This window comes from Condylura cristata, unplaced genomic scaffold, assembly GCF_000260355.1.
Source record: "Condylura cristata isolate star-nosed mole 26May11 unplaced genomic scaffold, ConCri1.0 scaffold00015, whole genome shotgun sequence".
Taxonomy (NCBI): Eukaryota; Metazoa; Chordata; class Mammalia; order Eulipotyphla; family Talpidae; genus Condylura; species Condylura cristata.
The window spans coordinates 18,877,197-18,902,671 of NW_004567116.1; the positions used below are offsets into that span (position 1 = coordinate 18,877,197).

Below are 25,475 nucleotides of genomic sequence, written 5' to 3' on the forward strand. Positions count from 1 at the left end.
AAAATTCTGTTAAGTTTGTATCTTGTGTTATTTAGATAACTTATTTGGCACACATATTTACAAATACATTATCATCTTAGGAACTTTGTTATTAAATAATCATGTTTAGTTATTCATTGTACCAAAGGTATGTGCTTTATAATCACCTTAATCATAAGTACTTAAGTGGTTAAGTACTTATGATCACTTATTCAGAAGTTGTTACCTTACAAAAACTTTAAATTTTATGGGAACTAAAATGACTTGCTGAAATCTTGCTATTGAAAGTTATTAGACAGTAATGAATTAATGAAAATAAAATTCCATTATTATGACCATAAGTTGCTTGAGGCTGTTCCAAGAGCATGTGGTAAAAATGAGCTAAATGTGTATTACATCAAATGTTGTGGAACTTGCGATACTTTTCACATATGCTCATGCCACCTATATAGCTAATCCATTGATCGTTTTGGTGGAAGGGTTATCATGAATACTTCATATTTTAGAACCAACATAATTTTCCCTCCCCCTCTCAATTCATCCATCAAGTTGCCTAGTATTTCTTATTAAAAGAGAAGAGGAAATTCCTTCCTGACCTTGCAAATGATCATTTTCTTTCTTGAAGCATGAGATTTGATTGCCCTTGCAATCTGGGCTCACACTTACTGCCTGCAATGTGAATAACAGTTCCTTTCTCAGTCATAGTATTTGACTCTATGACCTCCTACAGAAATGAGTTCCAAACACAGATCTTGCATTGGAAAATGGAGATGGGAATTCTTTGATATTAGATGGTAAGAGTATTGAGCTAGGAGCATTCTGTTCTAATTTCTCTATATATGAAAATCTAGCTGGATCACAAAGGAGCTATCCAAATAGTTTTGGGAAGCATTTTGTCCTGTGAAATATTACTTAAACACCTGAGAGTGGATACTAGTGTAGCCTTTTGTCCTTATGTAGACCAGAGTAAATGGAAACTATTTTGTCAATAAATTTGGCTGTAGGAAAGCAGCCATTTTGTGCTTTATCAATTAAGACTTGATTTCAGAAGCTGTGATATTTGAATGGAACTAGTTGACTTTTACTTTGAAATTCCTCGCCTATCTGGGTTCTTCTTGGGCTGGACAAGTAATCAAAATAGCATCTGATGGTTTTCAATGGAAAAAATCAATTCAGAAACATGCATAGGGGAACTGCAATGATTATGTACGTCCATCCTGATTTGGGTCAAGGAAGAGGGGATATAAATCTTGAGTGAATGGCTTAAAGCACCAAATAGAGAGAAAAAGTGGGGGGGGGAGGGGAGGCTTCACATGACGAAAGAATGACTTCATTTTTACTCAGCTAGAGAAGACATATTCACTGGTAGACCTACACCAGTGGTGATATGGCCCAAATTGCTTTTTTCAAGATCATTAAAAAGGGAACAGAGATTACTTTTTCTAGTAGGGAAAGGACAAAAACTTAGAGATTAACTGTCTCTTCTTAATTAAGAAAGGTAAAAGACTATAAGAAAGACAGATTTCCTTAGCCTCCATTGCCCTAACTCAATATAATATGTATTCTTAGTTCCACATATCAAGGTGTCATATTGGAAAAGACCTATTTTGAATATATTGAGAAAAATCTGGCTTTTGAGGGGAGACTGAGCACATACTTTTATTAATTATTGATAAGAAAGACATATACATGTTGTTTTGTATTTTATGATGTGATTTTTCTGGCTTAAAGCAATCTCAATTTATTTTTTAAATAGTCTTCAAGTTATATATGTATGTATTATTATTGCTACAAATCTCCAATAATTATTAGAATAATATTGGGAGGAAATAAAATATTCAGGAAAGTAGCTGTTTTGGAATATTTTGAGATACTTTGGAAGGACATTTACATAGAATCACTATGCAGATACATCTTACCAACTTGTTCATGTATCTAAAAAGTTTTACCTAAGTTTGAACAAATTGATACTCTTAATTTTGTTTCAGTTGGTGTATTGAATTGGAAAATATGTCTCAAGACATTTATAACTAAGCATTTCAGTATTACATGTTTTTCCCTAATTTGTGTGCATTTGAAAGGCTATTTATTTCCCTTTTTCAGGAGAGAATTTCGAAATAAAAATGAGTTTATTAAAATAAGGTATGGCCACTTAAACATCATAACCAAAAAATTTTCATTTTAACTATTAAGTTTCTTGTTCTATAGCATTAAGCAAATTCACATTGTTCTAAATTCATTGCCACCAGGAATACCAAAAATCATTTCCCCAAATTGAAGATGTGTATCCATTAAGTACAAAGTCTCCATTTCCCTTTTCTCCTAACTCTGCAAACCTACATTCTTCTGTCTCTGTGAATTTGAGAGTCAAAAGCAATACGATTCTCATTTTTCATACTGTTAATAGCTGAGTTAAGGGCCTGTATTTGCTGTTGCATGTTCTCAGTAAGAGCCCAGATTTGTTGCATATTCTCAGTAGGTGAAGTAGAGCATCTACCTCTCACAGAGCCAAAAAATTAACAAGTGATGTTTATACAAAGTATCAAAAAGACACAAGCACAGATTGTAAAGTAGGAAGGGATTGTAAATCACCCATGGATGCATACAAAGAAAAATCATTCGCCATAACCGGGTCTCACCAGATTGTTGATGTTTATAAAGCTGGTGGTGATATTCAAAGGAAAAAGGGTACTTAAACTTAAGGCTGCAGCAAAGCTGAAAGAACCCAAGTTAGGGATAAAGCTACTCAAACTCTTTTGAGGCTATCCACATGTGAGAGCTGAACACAATGAAAAAAACAAACAAATTTCTCAAGACTGAAAGATGCCATGTGTCCTGCAGATCTAATGAACTTATGGTGACCAACACAAGGGAAGGTACTTTGGGCTGGTCAACCACAGGTGTAACTTGGTCAACCACATTGGGCGCCAAACTGTTATAGGGCAACTTAACGTGAATTGGGTTGCCTGTCTGTGGGTCCTCACCCATGTGCTTAAGATTCAACTGCACTGTAGGCACACACACAAAAAGTTAATAATGGGTTTATATACAAGGGGAAAAAAGGAAAGGAACAACCCAGGGAAAGAAAGAGATACAAGTTAACTAGTGTATCCTACCAGTTCTGTTGACCTGGAACCCCAGTAACTCACTGAAAGCTGCTGAAGAGCCAATCAGCCATGAGGTCAAGAGAGAGAGACCCCTCAGCCCAACACGACCAGTTTTATAACCCAAACCCAAAATGGCTGCTTAACTCCACTCTCATGTCCTAGCAGTCCTCCCTTTGGCATTGCTGGGATTTTTAGTTTTATCAAATATGGCTGCTTAACTCCACCCTTGGTCCTAGATGTCCTCCCTTTGGTGATGCGGGGATTTGTAGTTTTGGTGTCTGGAGTAGGGGTGGAGTCCACAAAACCTGCATCTGTAGAGTTAGTGCAGGACACCCTTCCCCCCTAACATAGGCACGTCATGTAAGTGGGATCATACAATAGTTGTCCCTTTGTGCATGTCATTTCACATTGCGGAATATTCTTAAGATTAATCTATGTTATAGCATGTGTTAGAATTGACTTCATTTATGACTGGATGATATTTCACTGGATGTATATACCACATTTTTTATCCATTACTTTAGTGATGACATTTCACCTTTTGGCTGTTGTGATTGTGACAACTTTTCAGTTGAGACATTTATTATTTAAAATGTTGAATAATCTCAGAAGGTAAACATTTTTATAATATGGCTGAAAAGGTAGATATGATTATTTCCATAACCAATATTTTTACGTTCATTGTAATTTCTTTGACATACTCAAAGTATTTAATACATCAATTATTTATTGCCTTAATTTGAAAGTCTTCTATTTCATTTTGTGCTTATATATAATACATCTTATACATTAACAAGAAAGTCATGCACAGTTTCATAAATGTAGAGATAGTTTCTAGATTTTATTATTTTAATCTGTAGAGAATGTATACAAATTAAAAAAAACATTTAGTCATTGACATCTAGTAATCAGGAGATTCTCATATTAAACTATAAATTTTTGGTTTCTCAGAAAATTGCAAATATGTAGCAATACATTGATTTTTCACATGACACTTTTCTGGAGCTGAGTAACAGTTGACACATTCATTCATTTGTACTTTAATTATTGAGGTGTCATTGGTTCATGGGACCATTTGTGATCCAGGGGAATAGGGACATCACCACACACCACACCTACACCAGAGCACCTGTTGTTGCTACATTTAAACAGAATTTGGGCCCTCCCTGGTGGCACAGTGGGTTAAAGCACAGCACTGAGAAGCTAAAGCCACTTCCACATGAGTTCGATTCCCACCTGCCCCGGAGGTGACCACATGACACTGCAGACCTCTCCTGACCCGCCTGCTGCTCCCCTCAGCAGTGTACTTCGTCGATCTGCCTGTTCTGCTCCCTACTCTGTCTCTGGTGAAGCCTCTTTCCGCCCCTGAGCCTCTGGCCTGTACCCCAGTTCTGTATGCACAAATAAATAAATCTTTAAAAAAAAGTTAAAAAAAAAACAAAAACAGAATTTGTACTCTTTATTGGTTCACATATTCTGTATGATCTGCTTTTCTCATTTATACATGCCTTAGCCCCAGACAAAGACCTGTTCTCTAGGCTTGTAGTTAGTCCAGGTTGAAATATGTTATGTGTAATATAGTTTGAAAAAGAAGGTGAAATATTTCATTATTATTATTATTATTATTATTTTGTAGTTACATGCTTCAGTGGTAGTATTTTGGTCAAATAAAATGTATTACTAAAATATTATTTACCTACTTCTTAACTTTTTTAATGAGATATTATTTGCAGAATAGTGATAGCATTTCCTCTGCCTGGAATGCTCTTACTTGCCAAATCTGACTTTCTTGCTTCTCACCATTTTTAATTTAGTAACATTTTTAGCTCAGAGAAGCATTTCCTGCTCTGTTGCTAAAGCTAGGTTAGTTTACCCTCTTTGAAAAATGTCTACTTTCTTATGTTCATCATACTTCACTGCTGTTTATTTGTCTTCTAAGATTATAAGCTCCACAAGTAAATTTCTTTTAACACTTTTTTTTAACTTTTAATGTTAAAAATACTTTCTAGCATAGTAAATATTGAGTTCTTAATTTTGGATAATAATGATGCAAAATGTTAAGCATGTATGATACAAAATCCTCAAACAGTTCAGAGGGAGATTTATTTTTCCAGCAAAAACTTTAAAGTTTGTGTTTAAATATTTGGGTCATGTTATGCTACACTTATTTTAAAAATACTTAATGTCTTCTCTTCAGTGCTAGACGTTTTTCACTAATCTTCCTTAAATATAAGTGAGAAATGCAAGTAAACATTTAGCTGAATACCTTGTAAGGAAAAGGATGTCATAGAGTCCGCATAAAGTTTATCTAGCAGGAATGGGTGCTTAGGCTCCAGAGAGTATGGGGCTGATAGTAAAATCTATTCCCAGGGTTCTCTCTTGCAGTCTTTCTGAATTTTATAATAAAAGTCATGCAATACAAGTATCTCCATTTTTCAATTACTCATGTTATGTCAGTTAACTTTTCAGAAGACCTGTATTAGTACCTGTCTTCACTAACAAAAACAAGTGGATTTTTGATTTTACAAAAAGGTGAAAAGCAGCCCTTGCTGGTAGTACAACGAGTTAGGGACTCAGCACTGCAAGCTAGCTGCAGCCATGTCAGTGCAAATTTGATCCCCTGCCCCAGAGGTGATCCACATGTTGCAGCAGACCTCTTATGTCTTAACTCGCTGCTCCCCTCAGCAATGTACTTCATCAATCTGCTTGTCCTGCCCCCACTCTGTCTCTGGTGAATCCTCTCACAGCCCTTGTACCTCAGGCCCTTCCCCAGTTCTGTATGCATAAATGAATTTTTTTTTTAAATGTGAAAAGAAAAAACAGCTTCAGCATTTGTTTCGCAGCCGCTGTTATAAAGACATGTTTCATCATGAGCTGTGAAATTGGTACCAAGCTCCTTCTCTGGAAACTACTTTAGAGATTTGTATAATTATGCAGGCCTGCTCTTAATGTCTTATATGTTCTTTGATATGGTGTAGTAGGTTATTTTCTAGATGTGAATAATCAAATTATTAAGAATATTCAAAAAATTTCCCACTTTTGCTTTAGGAAAATTTTTATTCCTAGGAATGTTCTGTATTTTATATATCAGGGAAACCTGTATATAATTTTAAAGCCATCTTTGGATGATAAAATTGTTACATAAAATGGAATCATTATCCTCCTTAATTTTATATATGTTGCATAAAACTTAAGGACCTTCTGGAATTTTTTTGGAGAATTCTATATATACAAACCATAGTTATCCAGGTAGTCAGTAAAGTTCTATTCAGTTCAGCCAGCATTTACCAAGTATCTGTACTGTGCCAGGTACAAGAGATATAGAGTTAAATACAGACTCTGCTCAGACTTTAGAGAAGCTCACAATCTGTACAAAGAGATCAGTATGTAAGGGACACCGACACACAGTTTAAGTGTTGTGTGATACCTTGTATAGTTTCTGTAAGAATATGGTGGAGGATATCACAGGTTCCCATGCCTGGCACTGAGAATGAGTCAAGATAGACTTCCTGGAGGAAGTAACATTTATATTTTACTGACAATACACGAGAGCACTTATGTTCATTAATCTTTAAATTCTTTACTTATCATTTGAATAATTTTTGGCCATTTGATAAATAATGGCCAATTTGAATTGTTTTGTTAGTGATATTAAACTTTTTGTGTGTATTGTCGTTTGTATTTTTTTCCTGTAAAAATTGAATGTGCATTTCATTTGGTCCTATTTTCCATGATGTTTATCTTTTTAAAACTGTTTTTCAGTCTACCTAAAAATGTTCTTTATATTTTACGGATATTAACCTATTGCACTTGGCAAATATTTTCTCAATGTATTGTTGCTTTCTAATTTTGTTAAAGTTCCTTTCTGAGGCACAGAATTATGGGGCTTTCTTTTACTTAAATCTATCCATATTAGATTTACAAAGTCCTTTTTCTGTCATACTTTATGAATCCATATTTATTGTCTTCAAACACTTTTATTACATTATTTAAGTCATTAAGTATCCCAAAGTGAGTAAAGTAAAAATAAAAAAAATGTACCCATAGAAAAACCATATTTTTCTAAACTGCTAGTTAGTTTTTCATTGCAATACTACCTACTTAACAATCCACCCTTTCCTTTTTAATTTGAAATTCCAGCCACCTGATCTGTTCTGCTTAGAAACATATATTTTGGTTTCAGACTATTTTGAATTTTAGAAAGACCATGTATTATAGAACATACATTTTATAACAATTCTGGGGAGCTTTGATACAGTCTAATGTAATCAAACAATGAAATATTTTCACAGTGAAACATTCATGTTAAGTGGAATAGTGGAATCTTTACTTTGTATTCTCAATTATTATTTCTTTGCCTGAAAATATTAAATTTTGAGAAGTTGTAAAGTTTTGGAGTATGGCTTAGCAACTATAGACTTGTATTACATTTAACATATAATAAAACCCAAAATACATAGTTGGGCCTATTTTGATCTGATGTTAGTTCTTCTGTCTTATGCTGTGTATACTGTGATATACTGTTTTAATAATTTTTGTTTTAATCTATGTTTTAATACTAGTTTTACCATTTTTCCCAAAAAGTTTTTCATAATTTTATTTTTGATGTATTATAGAATGTACTTTCAAGATCTAAACAAATTACTCATGAAAATCATAAGTTAGTTAACTTGGGGGAAGCAGGCAAGGTGAAGTCCAGTTGACAGATGGACAGATTTGTGCTTCTTATATGTGACTACAGAGTCACTTTTATTTTCACTCTTAAGTATTTAACAGGTTCATTCTCAACTCAGTTTGAGAATAATTGGTCTTGATACATTTCCAGAGATATATCTAGCTGAACGAGACTAAGTTGCTCTCATGGTCATAATAATACCTGTTAGTAACTAAGAGACTCCTAAGTATCATGTTCTAAAGAAAATCATTTGCCTTCATTTAACCTAGTGCTTAAGAAAATTATTTGACTACAGGATTCTCATACAGTTTAGGAGGCAGTTTTCTAATGAAAAAATGAAAGCATTTAGAAATTGAGGATTCTTATCTGTCCCTAATTCATCATAGGTATTTATCGGACAGTTGCTCCTTGACTATTATGGTTGGATTTATTGGGGCAATAAAAGAATTCTAAGATATGGGCCTTACCTCAGTGACAAACACAAGGAAAACCATGGGACCTATTGGTGGCTGAATTGCAGTTCTCAATGGAAAGTTAGTTCCCTGAAGGTACAGGTTTGTATCACCAGAACCAATACAGTGCATTGTTTTTATCAGTAGCTACTCTTTATTGATTCCATTCATGGATTTCTAGACACAAATTATTTAGGTTGAAAAATTCAGGGTTGGTTTTTTTTTTTTTTTTTGACATACATGATCCCAGATAGTAGCTTCCCCCACTCTCCTAGCAGCCACCTCCTGTTCCCATACATAAATGGCAGCCAGCAATGGCTGAAAACAAAAGACCCTCTCCCAGTCCCTGAATACAGTGACATTCATTCTGAGAGAAGCAGGGGCAGCTTTTTTGAAAGCCGACTTCTTCAGCTCCACAATAACACACAATGAGTTATTGACTTGTTTATATACGGAGCTCTTTTCAGTAACTAACTCTGACTCCCACAGTCTGGACAAATGATTGATTTCGTGGTTAGAAAAAGAGAAAGCTCTTGCGCTAAACTCTGTAGTGCAAACTACTTCTTCCCCATTTGTTCCTTAACTGAATAGAACCTTATTAAAATGCACTTTCCAAAAAATACCTGCAGCTGGCCTTTATAACCATGTTTTGTATATATAAATAAGTAATTTGTCCCAGTCTTTTGTATATTAACAGGCCATTGGGAAACTTGTCAATATATATATGAAGGCTGATTGTCCTGTTTTTATGCTAAACTGTATTACCTATATTGATCTGCATGTAAAATATGGATCAAATAATATATTAATAGATCAATATTTATTGATCAAAAAGTTAGATTTTTTTTTAAGGTAAAGATTCCATTTTCCATTCCTTAAAATCTACTTAGGACATCATATATAACATATATTTCACATTCAACCCATGGCATGCCATAACCATGAGTAAGAGCATTAGTTTGGTTAGACTAATAGCTCTTCCATCTTTGACCTTACTTATCTGGATTGTCAATAAGAGTTAGGTAGACCTAATTCACCAACTTGCTTGTCAAAAGAGATGCCTAATTGACTACCTGTACCGGTTATTTTCTACTATAAAATAGGTATATTATCTAACAATCATGTCAAAAATTTTACACAATTGGTTTTTATGATTTTTATAAATACACTTTAAAATATTTGGAGGAGAGTAAAAATGTTAGAAAAACCCTGCCATATAGTATTAATGACATATATGGAACTAATTCTCTGCTGTTCTGACATTTCTCTAACAGGAAAATCTGAGGGTGTTCTTCTCTCTAGTATGGCCATAGGAGAGCTGCCTGAGCCTCCTCAAACTTAGGGGCATTTTCTGTTATATTCATTGCAGACACATGCTTTATATAAAGTCATATATTTCTAAGCTGTGACCCACTGGGGCTTAAGAGAAAGTATTATGTCTGCCACTTTAGCATGGATAGTTTAATGTAAAAATAGAGTCTGAAAAATAGTAACCACTAGAAATCATTTCCCACTGAAACCTGTTCCTTCAGGTATACTTTTGTGTATTTTCCCCTTAATTCCTAAACACATTGCTCAAAGTGAACTTTCTATTTTTGAATCTTTAACTAAACCATTTTCTTGAAGCATCCCTGTTCAGTGTTCTTTGTTAGAACCATTATGTTTCTTCCATTTCTGCTACTGTCCTTCACTGGGTCTCTTGAGTGTTCTATTCTGGTGCCATTATTAGTGAATGAACACAACTTTAACCTAAGTTTGTTTTTTTTTAAACAAATTTTAGCCTAATTTTGGCTAGCTAATGTTTGTTAATTACATGTTTTAAAAAACCTTAGCAACCAAGCCTGACAAAAATGTGAATTAAATGTTCCTACTTAACTTGTTAGAACCTGATGTATATCACAAAGGTTGGGAGTATTTTCTCACATTTAAAAAGGGCAAGATATTTAGAAAAAGTAACTACTTCCTGCTTGTCCTTTTGGTGGCAATTTGGCTTTTACAATTATATAAAATTTCAACCATCTTTCTCTTTTTTTTAATTTTAATTTGAAGCTTCTACTCTTCTTATACATGAACAATTAGTCTCCAAAAAGTAAAACCATTGACAAAAGATGCCATAAGTTTGGATAAAAACAGCAACTCAAAGGCTGCTAGTTTTCTTAATGAAGAAACAATATCCTCCTCATAAGTGACAGGAGAGAAAAATCCTCCTATTGATACTACATTGTGGAACTTCAGGGAGAGTTGCTATTAGCATAGCTTCTTATTAATACCTTGGGGTGAAAATGCCCTCTCTTCACTGAATTTTTACTTTCAATAATTTTCTCTAAATGACTATATTAAAATAGCTCTCTTTTGGAATGTTTCCAGAAAAAGACCCCATGTATCCTTTTACTTTGTTGACCATTTATTTTCCACATTCTTCCTGATTCCCAATTTCAGTAGTGTTGACATGTTTGTCTTCAGCTTATACAGATAAGTATAGTGCTTCTTTAGAAGTTGAGTATTAGAATGGAGGTGATTTTTCCAACTGTGGTGCTTTCAAAGGTAAAGAATTCCCACCTTTAAAAGAGTTAGTTGCAAGCATTTTAAAATGTCACGGCCCTGGGAGATCTCATTAGAATTTGATTTACTGCTGTGGCACCAAAGAGTTTTTGTAGCTTTGTTTTTGTTTTGTTTTGTTTCTTTTCAAAAAAAGATCTGTTCCTACTGTTTTTGCATTTGGAAATTAATTTGGCAATGAACAGATGAACATGGAAAATATTTCCCAGTTGTTCTCCTCCACAGCCATCTCTTCAGATGCTCTAATAAAGAATAATCATAAAGCCTAGAGATAAATATGTTGTACCTCAGTTATCATGCAGGCTTCTACATGTGAAAGTTGAATGTGATATTTCACTTGTTATATTATGTGTTTTGTAAGACTTCATCAAACAAACAAAAATTCCTTGGGAGAGTGACCCTAAGAACAGTCTCATTTGATAATTTTATATCATTACAAATACATGTTTCTTAGTGGTTCTCAGTCTAGAACAGGGATTGGAAAACCCCTGTCTGCAGCCCATCAAGTTTGCCACTTATTTTTTTTTTAAGTTTTATTGAACTATAACAACACCCATTCACTCATGTATTGTTTATTTCACGCAAAAGGGCAGAGTTGAGTTATTGCAACAGAAATTTTATATTCCCCATCTTCCAAGTATAACTATTGGTGGGAACAGTCTTAATCCAGTCTGGAAAACAGTTGGAGATTTCTCAGAACAAAAAAGTAGACCTACCATATGACCTAGCAATACTTTTTCTAGGCATCTACCTGAGTACAAAACAATAATTTGAAGGGATATATGTATTCTATGTAAATTGTAGTAGTATTTATAACAGTCAGGTTATGGAAACAACCTAAGCACCCAACAACATATGAGTGGATTAAGCTGTCTTATATATATATATATATATATATATATATATATATATATATATATATATACACACACACACACATATAAAAAACACACACACAGGGATACTACTCAATATAAAAAAAAGTGAAATCTTTTCATTTGTGACAAGATGGATGAGATTGGAAGAAATCATTCTAAGCAAATGAGTCGGGAAGAGAATGATAAATACCAGATGGTTGCACTCATATGTGAAATTTAAAACCAAAGGAAAGGAACAGGCAAAATCAAATCAGAATATGCCCTTGAAATCTGATTATAGAATTGAGAAAGATTGGTGGTGGAGGTAGGGCGGGGTGGGAGGTGTGAGCAAAGGGAGATGATGTTGATTCATGGACTCTGGCAGAGAATTATTTATTCTTTGGTGGTGGGTATGGTATGATAACATTCATTTGTAGAAATGTGAACTTATATACCTAAAACATGTATGGTGTTGTAAATTAATGTCACCTCAATAAACCCAATTGAAAAAATAAAATTAAATAGATATTACTATCAAAAAATATATTTACCACCTGGCCCTTTATAGAAATGTTTGTCAACTCTTTATTTAGGTTGATCATCAGAATCATCTGATGATTTTTGTGTCTTTCTTCTGTGCCAAAACAGAATCTCTGATTCACTGTGCTATACCACATGTAAGTGGATGAAGTGATCACATGTAAGTGGATGAAGTGATCACGTGCATATGTGCATACCTAGATAGGAGTGGCCATATTGTTGTTCTCACTGCCATTATCCTTAGAATAGGTCTTCAGACAGAATTAAAGATTTATGTCAACTCAAACATGATTTGTCACACAGACAATTGAGAAAGTCTATTTAAAACATTTTATGTCAGTGATGATTTTTTTTAAAGAAATATAGATGAGGCCACAGTTACTTTTTTGTAACATATAGGTTAGATACTCCTGTTAAGCTGTAGTAAAAGACAGTAATCTGGTTTTGTAAAAAGAGCAGATCTTAGGCAACTGATCATATATTTCTTATTTTAACTTAATGTTTTTTGTTCAGATATTTAAGATGCCTTATTTTGTCGTGAAATGTTACAAGTTTCTTTCCACCATTTAGAGTATTTCAGTTGACATTTGCTTTTGGTTTACGTCTTTGAATTCTTATTCTGACATAACAGCAACCAGTGTTTTCTAGTGACAATGAAAAATTTTAATAGTAAATAGCATCCAATCAAAAACAAACAGAAAATAGTTGCAGTGCTCATTCTGATAAAATATTCTCATAAAATACTCATCAGTGTCAAATTTCTGCTATTAAGGACCACCTTCCAAGTAGTTATTTTTAAGATAGTCCATCATATTTTTAATAAACTTACAAATAATAGAAGTGAAAATTTCAGGTTTAAATGTTTTAGATATAGTTCATTTTCACATAAGTCAAATTAATATGAAATCTACAATTATGTTAAATTAGTTGTTTGAGTCAATGTTGCTATTGTCTGTAGGTGCCTATTTTCATTTATATATTTATTTTCCAGTTGAATCTAGCCATGGATGAAAAGAAAGAGAAAGTTTCTGAGAAAGTCATTCTTTCAATGACATCAAAGGAACACCATAAGGCACAAGAAGAAGTAAGGCATTTATTTATTTATTTATTTATTTATTTATTTATTTTTAAGATTTATTTATTTATGCATACAGAACTGGGGTACAGGCCAGAGGTGCAGGGGCGGTGAGAGGTTTCACCAGAGACAAAGTGGGGAGCAGAACAGGCAAATCAATGAAGCACACTATTGAGGGGAGCAGAGGGTGGGTCAGGAGAGGTCTGCCACGCCACATGGTCACCTCCCAGGGCGGGGATAGAATTTAGTTTCTTAGTGTGCTTTAACCTACTGTGCCACCAGGGAGGGCCCCAGGAATTTATTTTTTAAACTATAGTGTAAAACAACAATGAGCACTAATTTTAAAATTAAAAACAAATTTTGCTTGGGTTTGGTAGTGAACCAGTGATTGGTATTTGATAAAGTGAAGGAATAAATTTGGTCAAAACTAGAAATCATTTTATTGATGTAGGCAGCTTGAAAAACACAAATCATATATTGTCTGCAACTAAATTATCTTAAATTGCCTAAGTTAAAAAAATTATTACATGTGACTTGAATCTGGAAATTATAAAATAGGCTAACAGGAAAAACAAAATACTGTTGAGTAAATACTAAATTTTATTCTTATTTTTTACTTTCTAGGAATAGAATCATTGTTCTGTATTTAAGAAACACTAACAGTTTTATCTCTTATCAGGGGAAGTCTGTAGTTTACAATGAATCTTTAGTGAGCTAATGATAAGATTCTGTAGGCAATATTGTAATGAAGAACTATTAAAGCAAGCCCTTTTCTCGCCAAAGCTCATGCTGTGAAGTTGACAGCATATTCCATAAATGAAATAATAATACAAAATTGGTGTTAGACAGAAAGAGAAAATGATTTTCATGTAGCTTCCTGGAATGTGAAAGCATTTAATCTTTCTGAGGAAAGATCATGAATTTGCTAATTTTGCACTACAATGTCAGTAAATAAAATCTATACATAACTTTAAGAATAAGATAGTGTGAATGTTTAAAAATTAAACTTTTCATATAATTCTCTTTGACATTTTGGCAAAGTAATCTATCCAAGCATTGTCATTTTAATAAGTTCTTATAGTGATTGCATATCCCTTACTCTGCATTTTATAATAGATGAACAGGCACAATGCATCAGATTTTTCTGAGTGAACCAGGATTCACATTAGGATTATCTTTCTAATATTAGAGACTGTCTTGTAAATATCGACTAGCAACTTCAGTAGAGAACATTTCATGAGAAAAATTCAACATGTAACAAATGACATGTAAATGTACTAAAGGATAGTTGTGTAGATTTAAGTTGTAGTTCAGACTCATTAAAAAGTTATGTTAGGCTGTTATTTATAAATTTGTATAATATTGTCCTCCATTTAGTGAAAATGTTTTTAATCACAGGTAGTTTTAAAATCTATCACATTGATAAGGAAAACTTTTAAGAAATGCAAATAAATACCTCTAGTTTAATTAGCTAGTTATCTATAAGAGCAAAAATTATTGTTAGTGATTAAATAAACTTACCTAGAAAAATCAACAGATTAAGTACTTTCTGCCTCTTAAGTTACAATAATGTTGTTTGATATTTTATGCAAAATTACAAGTTCAACCGAACTGAAAACTGGAATAAATAAATGTCTTTGTATTAAATATACCTTGCTAGCAATACTAGAAATGAAACTTTTCTGGATATCCAACAGTATTTATTCTTACTTTAGTATTTCTTCATTATCATCTTTGTTCATTTAGTCTATATACTCCAGCGTTCTGCCTGCACAGTGTCCTATTTGGTCACACATTTTCCTAACTGTCTATGGTTCTAAAGGCGTTGTTTACTTTAAAAATTAAATACACTATAAAGGGATTATTTATCTGTGTGTATATGTGAGTGTGTGCGATCTCAATATATTCCATATTATGAGAATAATTCATATGGCATTACTTTGAAAGTGATTATATTGGTTAGGAAAAACCTGTGTCATCGAACTTTGACTCTAATTCATATACAGAGATGTAAAATCTTTGTTGTGAAGGTAAACTAAAAATCTGGTGAAGGGAGACTACTTCAGTTTTCTTTTCCTTTTTTTTTTTTTACAAAGGTATATTTCTAGATGTATTTCAATCCCCAAAACAAATATAAAGATCTGAGATTTAGACTTCTGCAGCACCTAATTTTTCTAAAAATCATATTTCATTTGTTGTAAATTTTGACATGAAAATAGAAATAATAATATCTGTATCATAAAATTACTTTGAGGTGATGATTCAAGTACTACAGACTTTTTGATGTTGTCTACTGGAGATGTGTATGTAATTTATTGGCTGAAAATTATGTTACTTTAGGTTCTTGGAAAAGTAGATACCACAATAGGATTAAATGTGAGGGATTTTATTAGAATTCTTATGAGAGAAAATGGGGAGAACCTTAAAGCTGGGAGAATGCAAATGACATCATCAATTGTATGTCAGACCGAAACATGAGTGGAGGTTAGAGGAAAGGAAAATTAGGTGGAAGCCTCTTAGACTGTTGTGTGGTTTGGTTTGAGGAAGGTTCAGCAAAGCTGTTGGTATCATTGAACCAAAGATGCCATCAGCTAGGAACCCTGTGACTCTGGAATGGACTTGCATTAGCATATTCAGTCTTTGCTGCCCATCTGGTGATAAATTTCAGAGCACAGTAACTGGGAGTCTTGATCAATTGTATTCCTATAAGTTAGAAGTCTGTGAGACACAGTCTTATCACTGCCTCAAAAGATATACTTGACATCATTCTTATTGCTAGCCTTTTCCCAAGTGATTTATCAATTCCTTTTAAATGTCCCTATTTTCAAATGCCTCTTCTCCCATAAGTGGATAAAGATATCAGACTCTTGAATAGGTTAGAGGCAACACTTTAAGTACTTCTGGGTGCAAACACCATGTTTTTCCTCCCAAAATATTTGTTACCTTAGAGGAGTTCTAGAAAATTGTTAAAAAGTTGGGACTATTTGAGTTGGCAAGAATAAAAAGTGCTATGCATATCAGGTTTCTTGGTACATTGCAGCTCCTTTAAAATCAAGAGATACTTAACTTTGCTTACTGGCACCCATATCTTTTCTAGTCTTTATTCATCAGTCTGGGTTAATTGTAATTCTTCAGTCAAAAAGCACTGATTTCATTGCTTCATCTGAAAAGCCTAAGAAAAAGAAGAAATTGTTAGTTTACGATACCTAATTTCATCTCTCTGCTCTCTTTCTGGTTCTCCTTAATAATATTGCTAGCTAGAAGATTTCTTAGTTTTAAATTTAAACACTGACCTAGCATGCCAACATGATATTCCTAGGGAGAACATATCAAGTGTTCTCTTTCTGATGTCACCGCCCCAAGCAGACACCACAAGAGGGTGTGTAAACATGTGGCCACACTCTTACTTTGGACATTTGATAAGGAAGGACCTGGTGAAATAAAATAAGGAGTTGAGACTTCATTGTTAGTAGTTGCTGTTTGCAAGTTATCACATAGGGTAGAAAGGAAATTGTAACTATTTTACTGACTTGGTTAAAAAGATTGTTTTGGGGGAAAGTATCATAAACTGAAAGTTAATAAATCAATGGCTATAAAAAAGAAAAAAAGTAACTTTGCTCGGTAGAACCACCACCCTTTGTGCTGATTACAAGCACAATTCAGTGCTAAGTACTGTTGAGTTCTTACAAACATTAGTAGACTGAAGGCTACATAGAATTCAGGCCAACAATTGAGCTCATCATTAGAAGTCTATGGAGGGCCTTAAATATTCACTTGATATAGCCAAAGTACAATGTTCAGACAGTATGGTTCAGAATGTCCATTGTTACTGTGTATATGTTTAGAATGTGCAAACAAAAATATTTTGTGCTGACTGTAACTCACTTTGGGGATTTAGTTAAATTCAAGTGTTGCATGAATGCATCATAAAAACATGAGCAAACTGCCCTACCTGTTATGCCAAAATTTGCTTTGTGCTCATAGAGTGGTGCATTTGCCTTCTTTCAGAAATTTGATTTGTTTTCTCATCAGAATACTCAATTCTTTTTTGCTACCTTCTGCTCATTTGTCACTCTCCCAAATTCTGTACAAGTGTCACTTCCGTGCTACATTTCCACAGAGAATGAAGAGTAGAATGTGTAGGCTTTCTGCTGCACAATGAGATGGTGCATTTTTTTCAATATATGCATACGTAAGCCTTCTTTTGTGAATGGGACTGATAGGGTCAGATAATGTTTAAAGGGAAAGGCTTTATGTCTCTCAGGCCTCTATGTTTCCACATGGATGCTCCCACACACACATAGATTGAATTATGAACAGACCCATTAATGCTGGGATCACAGAAGGTCAAGTTTTGTCTTCTTTTACCCCTATTCACATTGCCTTTGTAGAGAGACGGGAAAAAGGGATTTGCAGGAAAAAAAAAGATGCATGATGAAGAATTTTAAAGAACATTTTTCTCCTTTTAGCAACATCTGTGATACAAAAAATAATCATATTATGTAAAATAATTCAGGGGTACTGAATTACCTACCTGATACATTGTATGAATGATCTTTAAGGGTATTTACATAGGGTTATCTTTAAGCTAACATGTTATTATTATAAATGAGAATTAAATGTAGCACTTTGAGGATAAAAGATCATATGAATATAGAAAGTAACAAGAAGTTTAAGTAATACAGGACTTAAAGCCTACCAGAATGTCAGTAGCAGGATTCTTCATATATTTTCTTCTATGTTTAAGATAGTAAGTTAATGTTTTCCAGAACTCTTTGAAATTTTTAAGTTATTAAAAAAAGCAGGTGAAAACTGGTGTAATCACACTTCATATACATTAGCAGATAATCATGAAGCCAAGGAAAATAGCAATTTTTTTGAAGTTATAAAGAAATCATAGGAAATGAAACTTTAAGGTTTTAACCAATAGTCCTTTAGAATGCAAATGACATCATCAATTGTATGGTTGGTTGATTTCTGATGTCACATGTAATATCCTATCTGTGAAAGGCTATAGAGTGTGACAGTAAAGCCAGTCATATGTAAAAATGCTCTCAAATCTAAGTCTGAAATTCCCCTCTTATGTGTGTATGTATGCATGTATGTGATTTGCTATACAAAGCCTGAAGTGTGGTACTATAAAATTAAAGCATTCTTACTGACTAGCCACATAGATTGCAAGATACAAAATATAATTTAAAGGCTATATAAAATTATATTTTCTTGAATCATTGATGCTGTAGATAGGTTAAGAGGGGATCAGTGTTTTACAGAAATGTAGTGTGTTTTACTTAAAGTTGTGGTTCTTGGATTTTAATTTTGTCAGATAATAATAAGAGCAAGTTATCTGGCAGGTTTTGGTCTGTAGCTTTGGTATAATAGATACTAATGGCCATCATTTTTGAGGACAATGGTGAGGATGAAAACATTGGCTAATATTGATCATCATCCTTTCCATATTTAAATGTTATAATTTTATGATAGGGTTTATAGTACTATGGAAAGCATACAAATTTACTCTAGAATATAAACAAAGGTCTTGAATCTTGAATATCAAAATGTAGAATCTAGGGGTTCAGGTTTAATATGTTTAATAATTTAATATGTGACTCATACTAAATTAATTTGGTAGCAGGAAGAGTTAGAAGAAAAGAGATCAGGGCTGGGGAGACCACTCAGCAGGTATTTTGGTAATCCAAGTTCTGGGGTGGGAAAAGGGAGATTTGGTCTAGGGTATTTCTTACAAGAAAGGAAAAGGAGAAAAAAATGCATGTATTTAGAAGAAGGATTGCAAACACAGGATGGTCAAATTCAGACAACTGCTTGTTTTTATAAGTAACTTTTATTGGAATTTAGTTATGTACATTTGTTTACCTAATGTTTATAATGTTTAGAGAGTACAGCAGGGGCAGGCGTGGTTAGATAATTCTGTTGGAGGACCTATGGTCCACAAAACTGAGACTGTTTATTATCTGGCTTTATAAATAAAACATTTGCCAACTCCTTACTTAGCAAAAAGGATTGAATAGAGGGTGATGGTTGATCATAGAGGGGCAACTAAGAGAGATATAGAAGAACAAAGAAAATAGGAATAATTTAAATGAAATAATTTAAATTTAAATAAAATCAGTTTTTTACATACATACTGCTTCTAAAGTTCTTGGGAAAATGAAATGTAATTGAAGACATATATAAGTAGATTAGTTCAAGATTATATGTGTGTACATAAATTAAGTAGAAAAATAATAATCAAATAATAGGGATAATAATACAAAGTCACTTTCATTAGTTACCAAAAGCTCTCTGTAGGAGAATAAAAGTCATAGATATAATGTCAGAGTACAGGACGGGGCAGATATTTTTAGTTGTGAGAGTAAGAGGATGAGGTGTCAGTACCTGAGAGACTCTTGGAGAAAAACTCCTATTTTATCTGACATAGATGTGAGATGGAGTATCTTTGTAGCAAAGAGTTTCAATTTTTTATCTGTTTCATGTGAAGTAGAAGTGCATAAAGCATCTACTATTGGTTATTGTGCTGTTTATTCTTAAATCTCATTTAATTTTTAATATGATATAACCAATGACCATTATTCATTAATGGATGAGGTTTTAGTTTTTGGAGGTGGGGGGTGAGGTTGAAGTGGATGGATGAAAATGGATGAGGGTTTTCTTACATGTTCAGTGTCTTTGGTAGTAAATATTGGTGAATCATTTAACCCAAGATTTAAAAAAGTCCATGCTCTATTCAGATTCATTCATAATTATAATAGGTATAATTTGATCATTAGAAAGAGCCATGAATAGAATGAATTTCTGCTTTTCATCTCTTTTTTCACAGCCATTCATAAATCAGTGTTTATGTTAGAATCTATTGGAGAAAAGATAAGTTTACAAACAATGAAGAGTCAAGGAATGGCAATTATTTTTAATTTATAATCTATAGGGATTAAAACATCAAGTTACTATTTATGGTTCTCAGCAATTCTTTTTAATTATACGTAAGTTAGTTGTATTTGTATGGCTTAAATAGTGCTATTTAATAATTGCAAAAATGTAAAAATAAAGGGTACATATTTCTGAGTGATTGAGATTTCTGGAAAAATTCTGTGCTTTATTCAGGGGCCAATATATCTTCAAAATATTGTTCGAATATAGTATTATCTTTGAAGTATGTTATTTTGTAAAATTGTATTTATGGAGTTTGGAAACTTATATTTTTTGTGTATTTGGAAATAAGAAAGTAGATTAATTTATTTAGAAAATCAACAAAATTTAAAAGTTAATACATATTAAAAATTTCAACATAACACACAGATAGCAAAACAAAATATTCTGAAAAGGTGCACAAAATTAAATTGTAGACAGTATACTTGTTGAATTGCTTTAAATCATAGGAAAGTTTTATTCTGTTAAGCAGGTTAAAAGTCCTTTGCAATCTACAACTCTCCTTTTGATTATATATGCATTTGTTTGTGATAGCAAACATCCTTTTGATTATATATACATTTGTTTGTGATAGCAGTTAAAATAATTGTATTTTCATCAGTATAGCTGTGTAATTCCTCTTTCTTACTATTTGATTAATTTCTGCAAGTAGCATTGTGTTTTATATATTCCATATCCAGAGATACTTTTCATCCATATTGCTTGAAGTACAGTTATATTTCCATAAATAAAATTTGTTGATAAAGGAATGTATATCTCTTCTGTTCTCTTTACTTGAAGATTTATACTCAAATTCTTGTATTGAAGCCAATTTCGTTCCATCAAACTAGGTACTCAAAAACTAATAGGTGTGACATCAACAATTACTTCTTGCTAACAACTCTTGTAATTTAACCCCTTCAGGTGAGCAGGCTGATTGATGAATTGCAGACAGCTATCAAAAGCAACAGAGGTCATCTCTCTAAACTTGGCCCCCAATTACAGGCTGAGCAAGAGCAATTCTCCTCTTATGCCTACCAACACTTTAAGAGCCTTCCAGCAAACACTCTTATCCCAGGAGGCTTGCAGCTCAAGGTGGGTGTCATTCTGTGACTTTCTTTGGGTTCAGCCAGAGATGAAAACACTGTGCTCTATTTGAAGACCCTGGGAACAATGCCACTCAGCTTGAATTTCTTTTTATGTTGTTGTCCTCAAACTGGAGTCTGGCTTACAAGTGCTAATATTACCATTTAAGGAACATGTTTTCAAAGAAAAGACTTCGAGGCTTTTAAAATATGGATTTGTAGGTTTTATACTAGTTTTCAACTCAAAAATAATTTCAATGAATAAATTTAATCACATGAATTCTTGCAAGCTTTATATGTATATATTAAAAACCAGCTTTTAAAAAATAACTTATTTGGAAAAATGGGCAAGCTTTAATAATTGACAGACAGTGGCAATAGGAATTAGAGGTGAAAGACCAGGTGACTGATTGATGTTCAAACTACATTTCCAAGGAAAAGAATCTGTATTGGATAAGTGTGACACATGTCTGAGTTCACTTGGTAAAATCAATACTTAAGAATACACTGGGAAAAAAGGTGAATTGGTTATTTGTCAGGACAAGATAGCTAAATGTCCTAGACTACTCTTTGCTGTTGCATCTTTAGAAGAGAAAAGGAATAACTCATTCTTGACTAAAATGCTTTATGTATTGAAAGCTTAGAGAATTTAAACTTCACCATTATAGAGTATCCATGCAGAATCTGTCAAGTTAATATTGTTCTATCATTTCATATTCCACAATTTCAGAAATTATAATTAGTAAAATTTGAATTACTTAAAGTATAGTCCTTTTCCATCTAAGGAATCATTGCTGCAGCTCTCCCATTCCTTTTGATTATATGTACATTTGTATATGATGGTAGTTAAAGTAATTGTATTTTCATCAATCCTTAGATCTATAATTCCTTTTAATATTTGGTTTTATTCTGCATTGTGTTTTTATCTGTAACTATTATTTTTTGTTGTTGTTAAATGATATTCCTGTTTTGTGTTTGAATGACAATATTACCATGTATAAATTGCCCATTTTGGACATGTTTCTATGGTAATTTATTTCTTATACTTAGTGTCATTTAGCTAAAGATTTGGGAAGTGATATTCAAGACATCAAGGTCAAGGGATTGGTATTCAGTAGTATTATTTTTATTTCCAGATTTCTGACTTGGTTATAGATCCATTCCACCACTTCTTTTTGTTGATTCAGAGAGGATCTAAGAAATTTTCTAAGTGATTTCATTCCACTCATTTGACTTGGAAAATGTTGTTTTTTCCTCTCAAAATTGCCTTCACCTTTTCACTGAGCTTTTCATCCCCATTATATCTTTAATACATTGCTTTCTTCAAGGACACACTCTAGTTCATTTTTTGCCTCAGTCCCCTTTTTGCAATTGTATGGCATCAGACAGTGCCAACTTTACTAGATAAAGGACTGAGATCAGCTTACATGTGAATAACCATCCCTACTGTGGAAAGTTGTTTTTTCTTTTCTTCTTCTTCTTTTTTTTTTTTTTTAAATGAAAACACAACAGAACATTAGAAAAAATTTAGGAAAATGTTCTATCATCTATTAAGATGATGTCGTACATATACATGATGGTATGCTCTATCCAAGTATTAAAAAAGATGCAATCTTGCCACTTCCAGATGGAACTGGAAGGGATGATGCTAAGTGAAATAAGCTGATGGGACGACAAATTCTAGATGACTCATCTAGAATATATATTCATATGTGGAATATAGAAAATTAAACAAAGGAGCTTACAGAACTAAACCATCGCAAAGTTTAGGAATGACTGCAGCATTGAGGCCATTAGAAGGGGGTGAGTGGGAACCAAGTGGGGAGTGGTCCAGTGGTATACAACATGGAATATGGATGATGTGGGGTGAGTGTGTTATGGTGATGTACATCTGCAGAGGTGTGAACTTGTTCCTCTGAATCCTATACAGTGCTGCAAACCTAAATAACAAAAGTGTCACAGTGTTTGCTAAATATTAAAAAAAAAATCATTTGTCATCACATTATTCCTCATGACCATTCTCTCTTTTATATATCATATCCATATGTCCTCATAAGCTCTGTGTAGTCATAACTATAGTGAGTGGTTTTGAATTCTGGTACATTATTTTGCCATCATATCATAGAGCATTTTAGGTTGATAAGATTTCTGTTTGTGTTTACCTTTATGGCAAAACATTGAATGTGTACCATAACTTATGAAACTCTACAGGCAACAAGTTTTTGAAATAATTTCTTCCTATTCCAAACTTTCTCCATCTCCCCTGTCACTGTCACAACCCCCAGCCACTATGAGAACATCTGCTATAGCTATGGCTCAGTGGCTTCTGCTTTTCCAGTCCTGTTCTCTTCCTGCAACTCCTCCTCCTCTTCATCCCCATGGAAATGCTGTCAGAAATGTTAGTGTTTTCCTTGGAGAGCAGGAAAGAAAGGATTGATAGGAAAGGATATTAGCAAATCTGTAGGGGATGGTGGGTGGAAAAACAAGGAAGAAGGTGGTTAATTGTGACAGAACTGATGAGCAAGAGTGTGGGATGTGTGCGTAGGTGGGAGAATGCACTGGGAAATGCGTAGAAGATGGGACAGGGACGTTCTTTCACTAGAATTAGTGCTTTTCACACACAATTGGTCAGTGAGGCCCTGTGTCTTCCATTTGTTGCCAGTAGAGGCAGATCCATTAGAATGGAAGCAATGGAAAACAGATTCTATGACACCTAAGTTTATAAAATGGGGTTGGAGGGATGGGGGGCTAGGGAGGTGGGGGGGGGGTGGAGCCCTTTCAAAATTAGGCCTGAAAATTGATACTTATTTAAAATAAGAAAGTTACAACAAATGAAGATTCATATCCTGTCTTCTGAGATTTCATTTTAGACAGCATATCAGAAATACATGGAAATATTCCCTCATTGCTCTCTGGCTATCCAGCCCTACCTATGACACTCTACAGGTCCCAGCAACTTCCAGCATATTCAGGAGCCTGGAACAAGTTAATATTCACTAACTTTATATAAATCCTCTCTGACTAAATATGGTAGGGGGCTGTGGTTTGGAGACATATTGAGTTTATTTTTATATTGTTTTGTTATAATGTTTTCTTACAGAATAAAGAAGTTTTTAAACTCTTTTAAAGACATACCTCAGATTTACTTTTAAAAATGTCTTTTCCAACACAGGTTCATCCTTTGTATGTTGTACATCTAACAGTTTTCATTCTGCCACTGATAGAAAGAATGATTTTTAAGTGAATAATCCAGTAAATCTTCACATTATCAAGTATTTGTTGTCTATTAGGCATTATGTGAGGTACAGTGGACAGATACAGAAAAACTCAAACTACCTTCTTAGCCCAAGCCCACGATTATTTTCAGTAGAATAACTAGAATAATATTACGTTCCTTTTGAAAATAATACAACTACTATGTCAGTCTCTTCAGCCTTTTTACTACAATTTCATAATTTCAGTTTACACTCTTTACTGAATTTAGAAAGTGGGATAATTTGGTTGATGACAGAAAAGATGGTAACTTTTATTGGTGAGGCTCTCTTGGTCTTTCCTGTGCTGTGGCTACTTGAATTTGCTCTACTGATGGCACGAGAACACCATGAAGCCATTTGAGATTTGCATTTCATTCTGTGTTTTAGAAAAGTTTACAGTTCTTTAACCATATATGTTAATAGGAAGTTTATTTAAATATTCAGGAATCTACAGAATAGTAAAATGAATAAAAGGAGATAACTGAGATCAGCTGTCCTAAAATTGTAGCAAGATTCTTTTTGGATGGGGTGTCACTGTTGTATGTGCATATTCTATCCTTATTTTCATGTACATTCCTTGATCTTTGTCTTTCTGTTGTTTTTTTTTTTAAAGATTTATTTATTTATACATACAGAAATGGGGTACAAGCCAGACGTGCAGGATGGTGAGAGGCTTCACCAGAGACAGAGTAGGGAGCAGAACAAATCAACAAAGTACACTGCTGAGGGGAGCAGCAGACAGAAGAGGTCTGCTGCATGTGGGTCTCTTCTGGGGCCAGGCATCGAACTTGCACTGTGTGGCTGCAGCTTGCAGCTAGCTTACAATGCTGCGTCCTTACCTGGGAAGGCCCTGTCTTTCTGTTTTTTTTTAGAGATTTATTTATTTGTACATACAGAACTGGGGTACAGGCCAGAGGCTCAGGGGCAGTGAGAGGTTTCACCAGAGACAGAGTGGGGAGCAGAACAGG

At 33.6% G+C, this 25,475-nt stretch overlaps 1 protein-coding gene across 1 annotated transcript in view; it reads left to right on the forward strand.

Moving 5' to 3' along the window:
• The window catches only part of DCDC1 (doublecortin domain containing 1), a 161,582-nt gene that overhangs the window by 110,004 nt on the left and 26,103 nt on the right, over positions 1-25,475 (forward strand). Inside the window, exons 8-9 of the mRNA XM_012725188.1 lie at positions 13,161-13,253; positions 21,093-21,263. Of these exons, the coding sequence (XP_012580642.1) occupies positions 13,161-13,253; positions 21,093-21,263 (264 nt within the window). The remainder of the gene's footprint in view (positions 1-13,160; positions 13,254-21,092; positions 21,264-25,475) is intronic.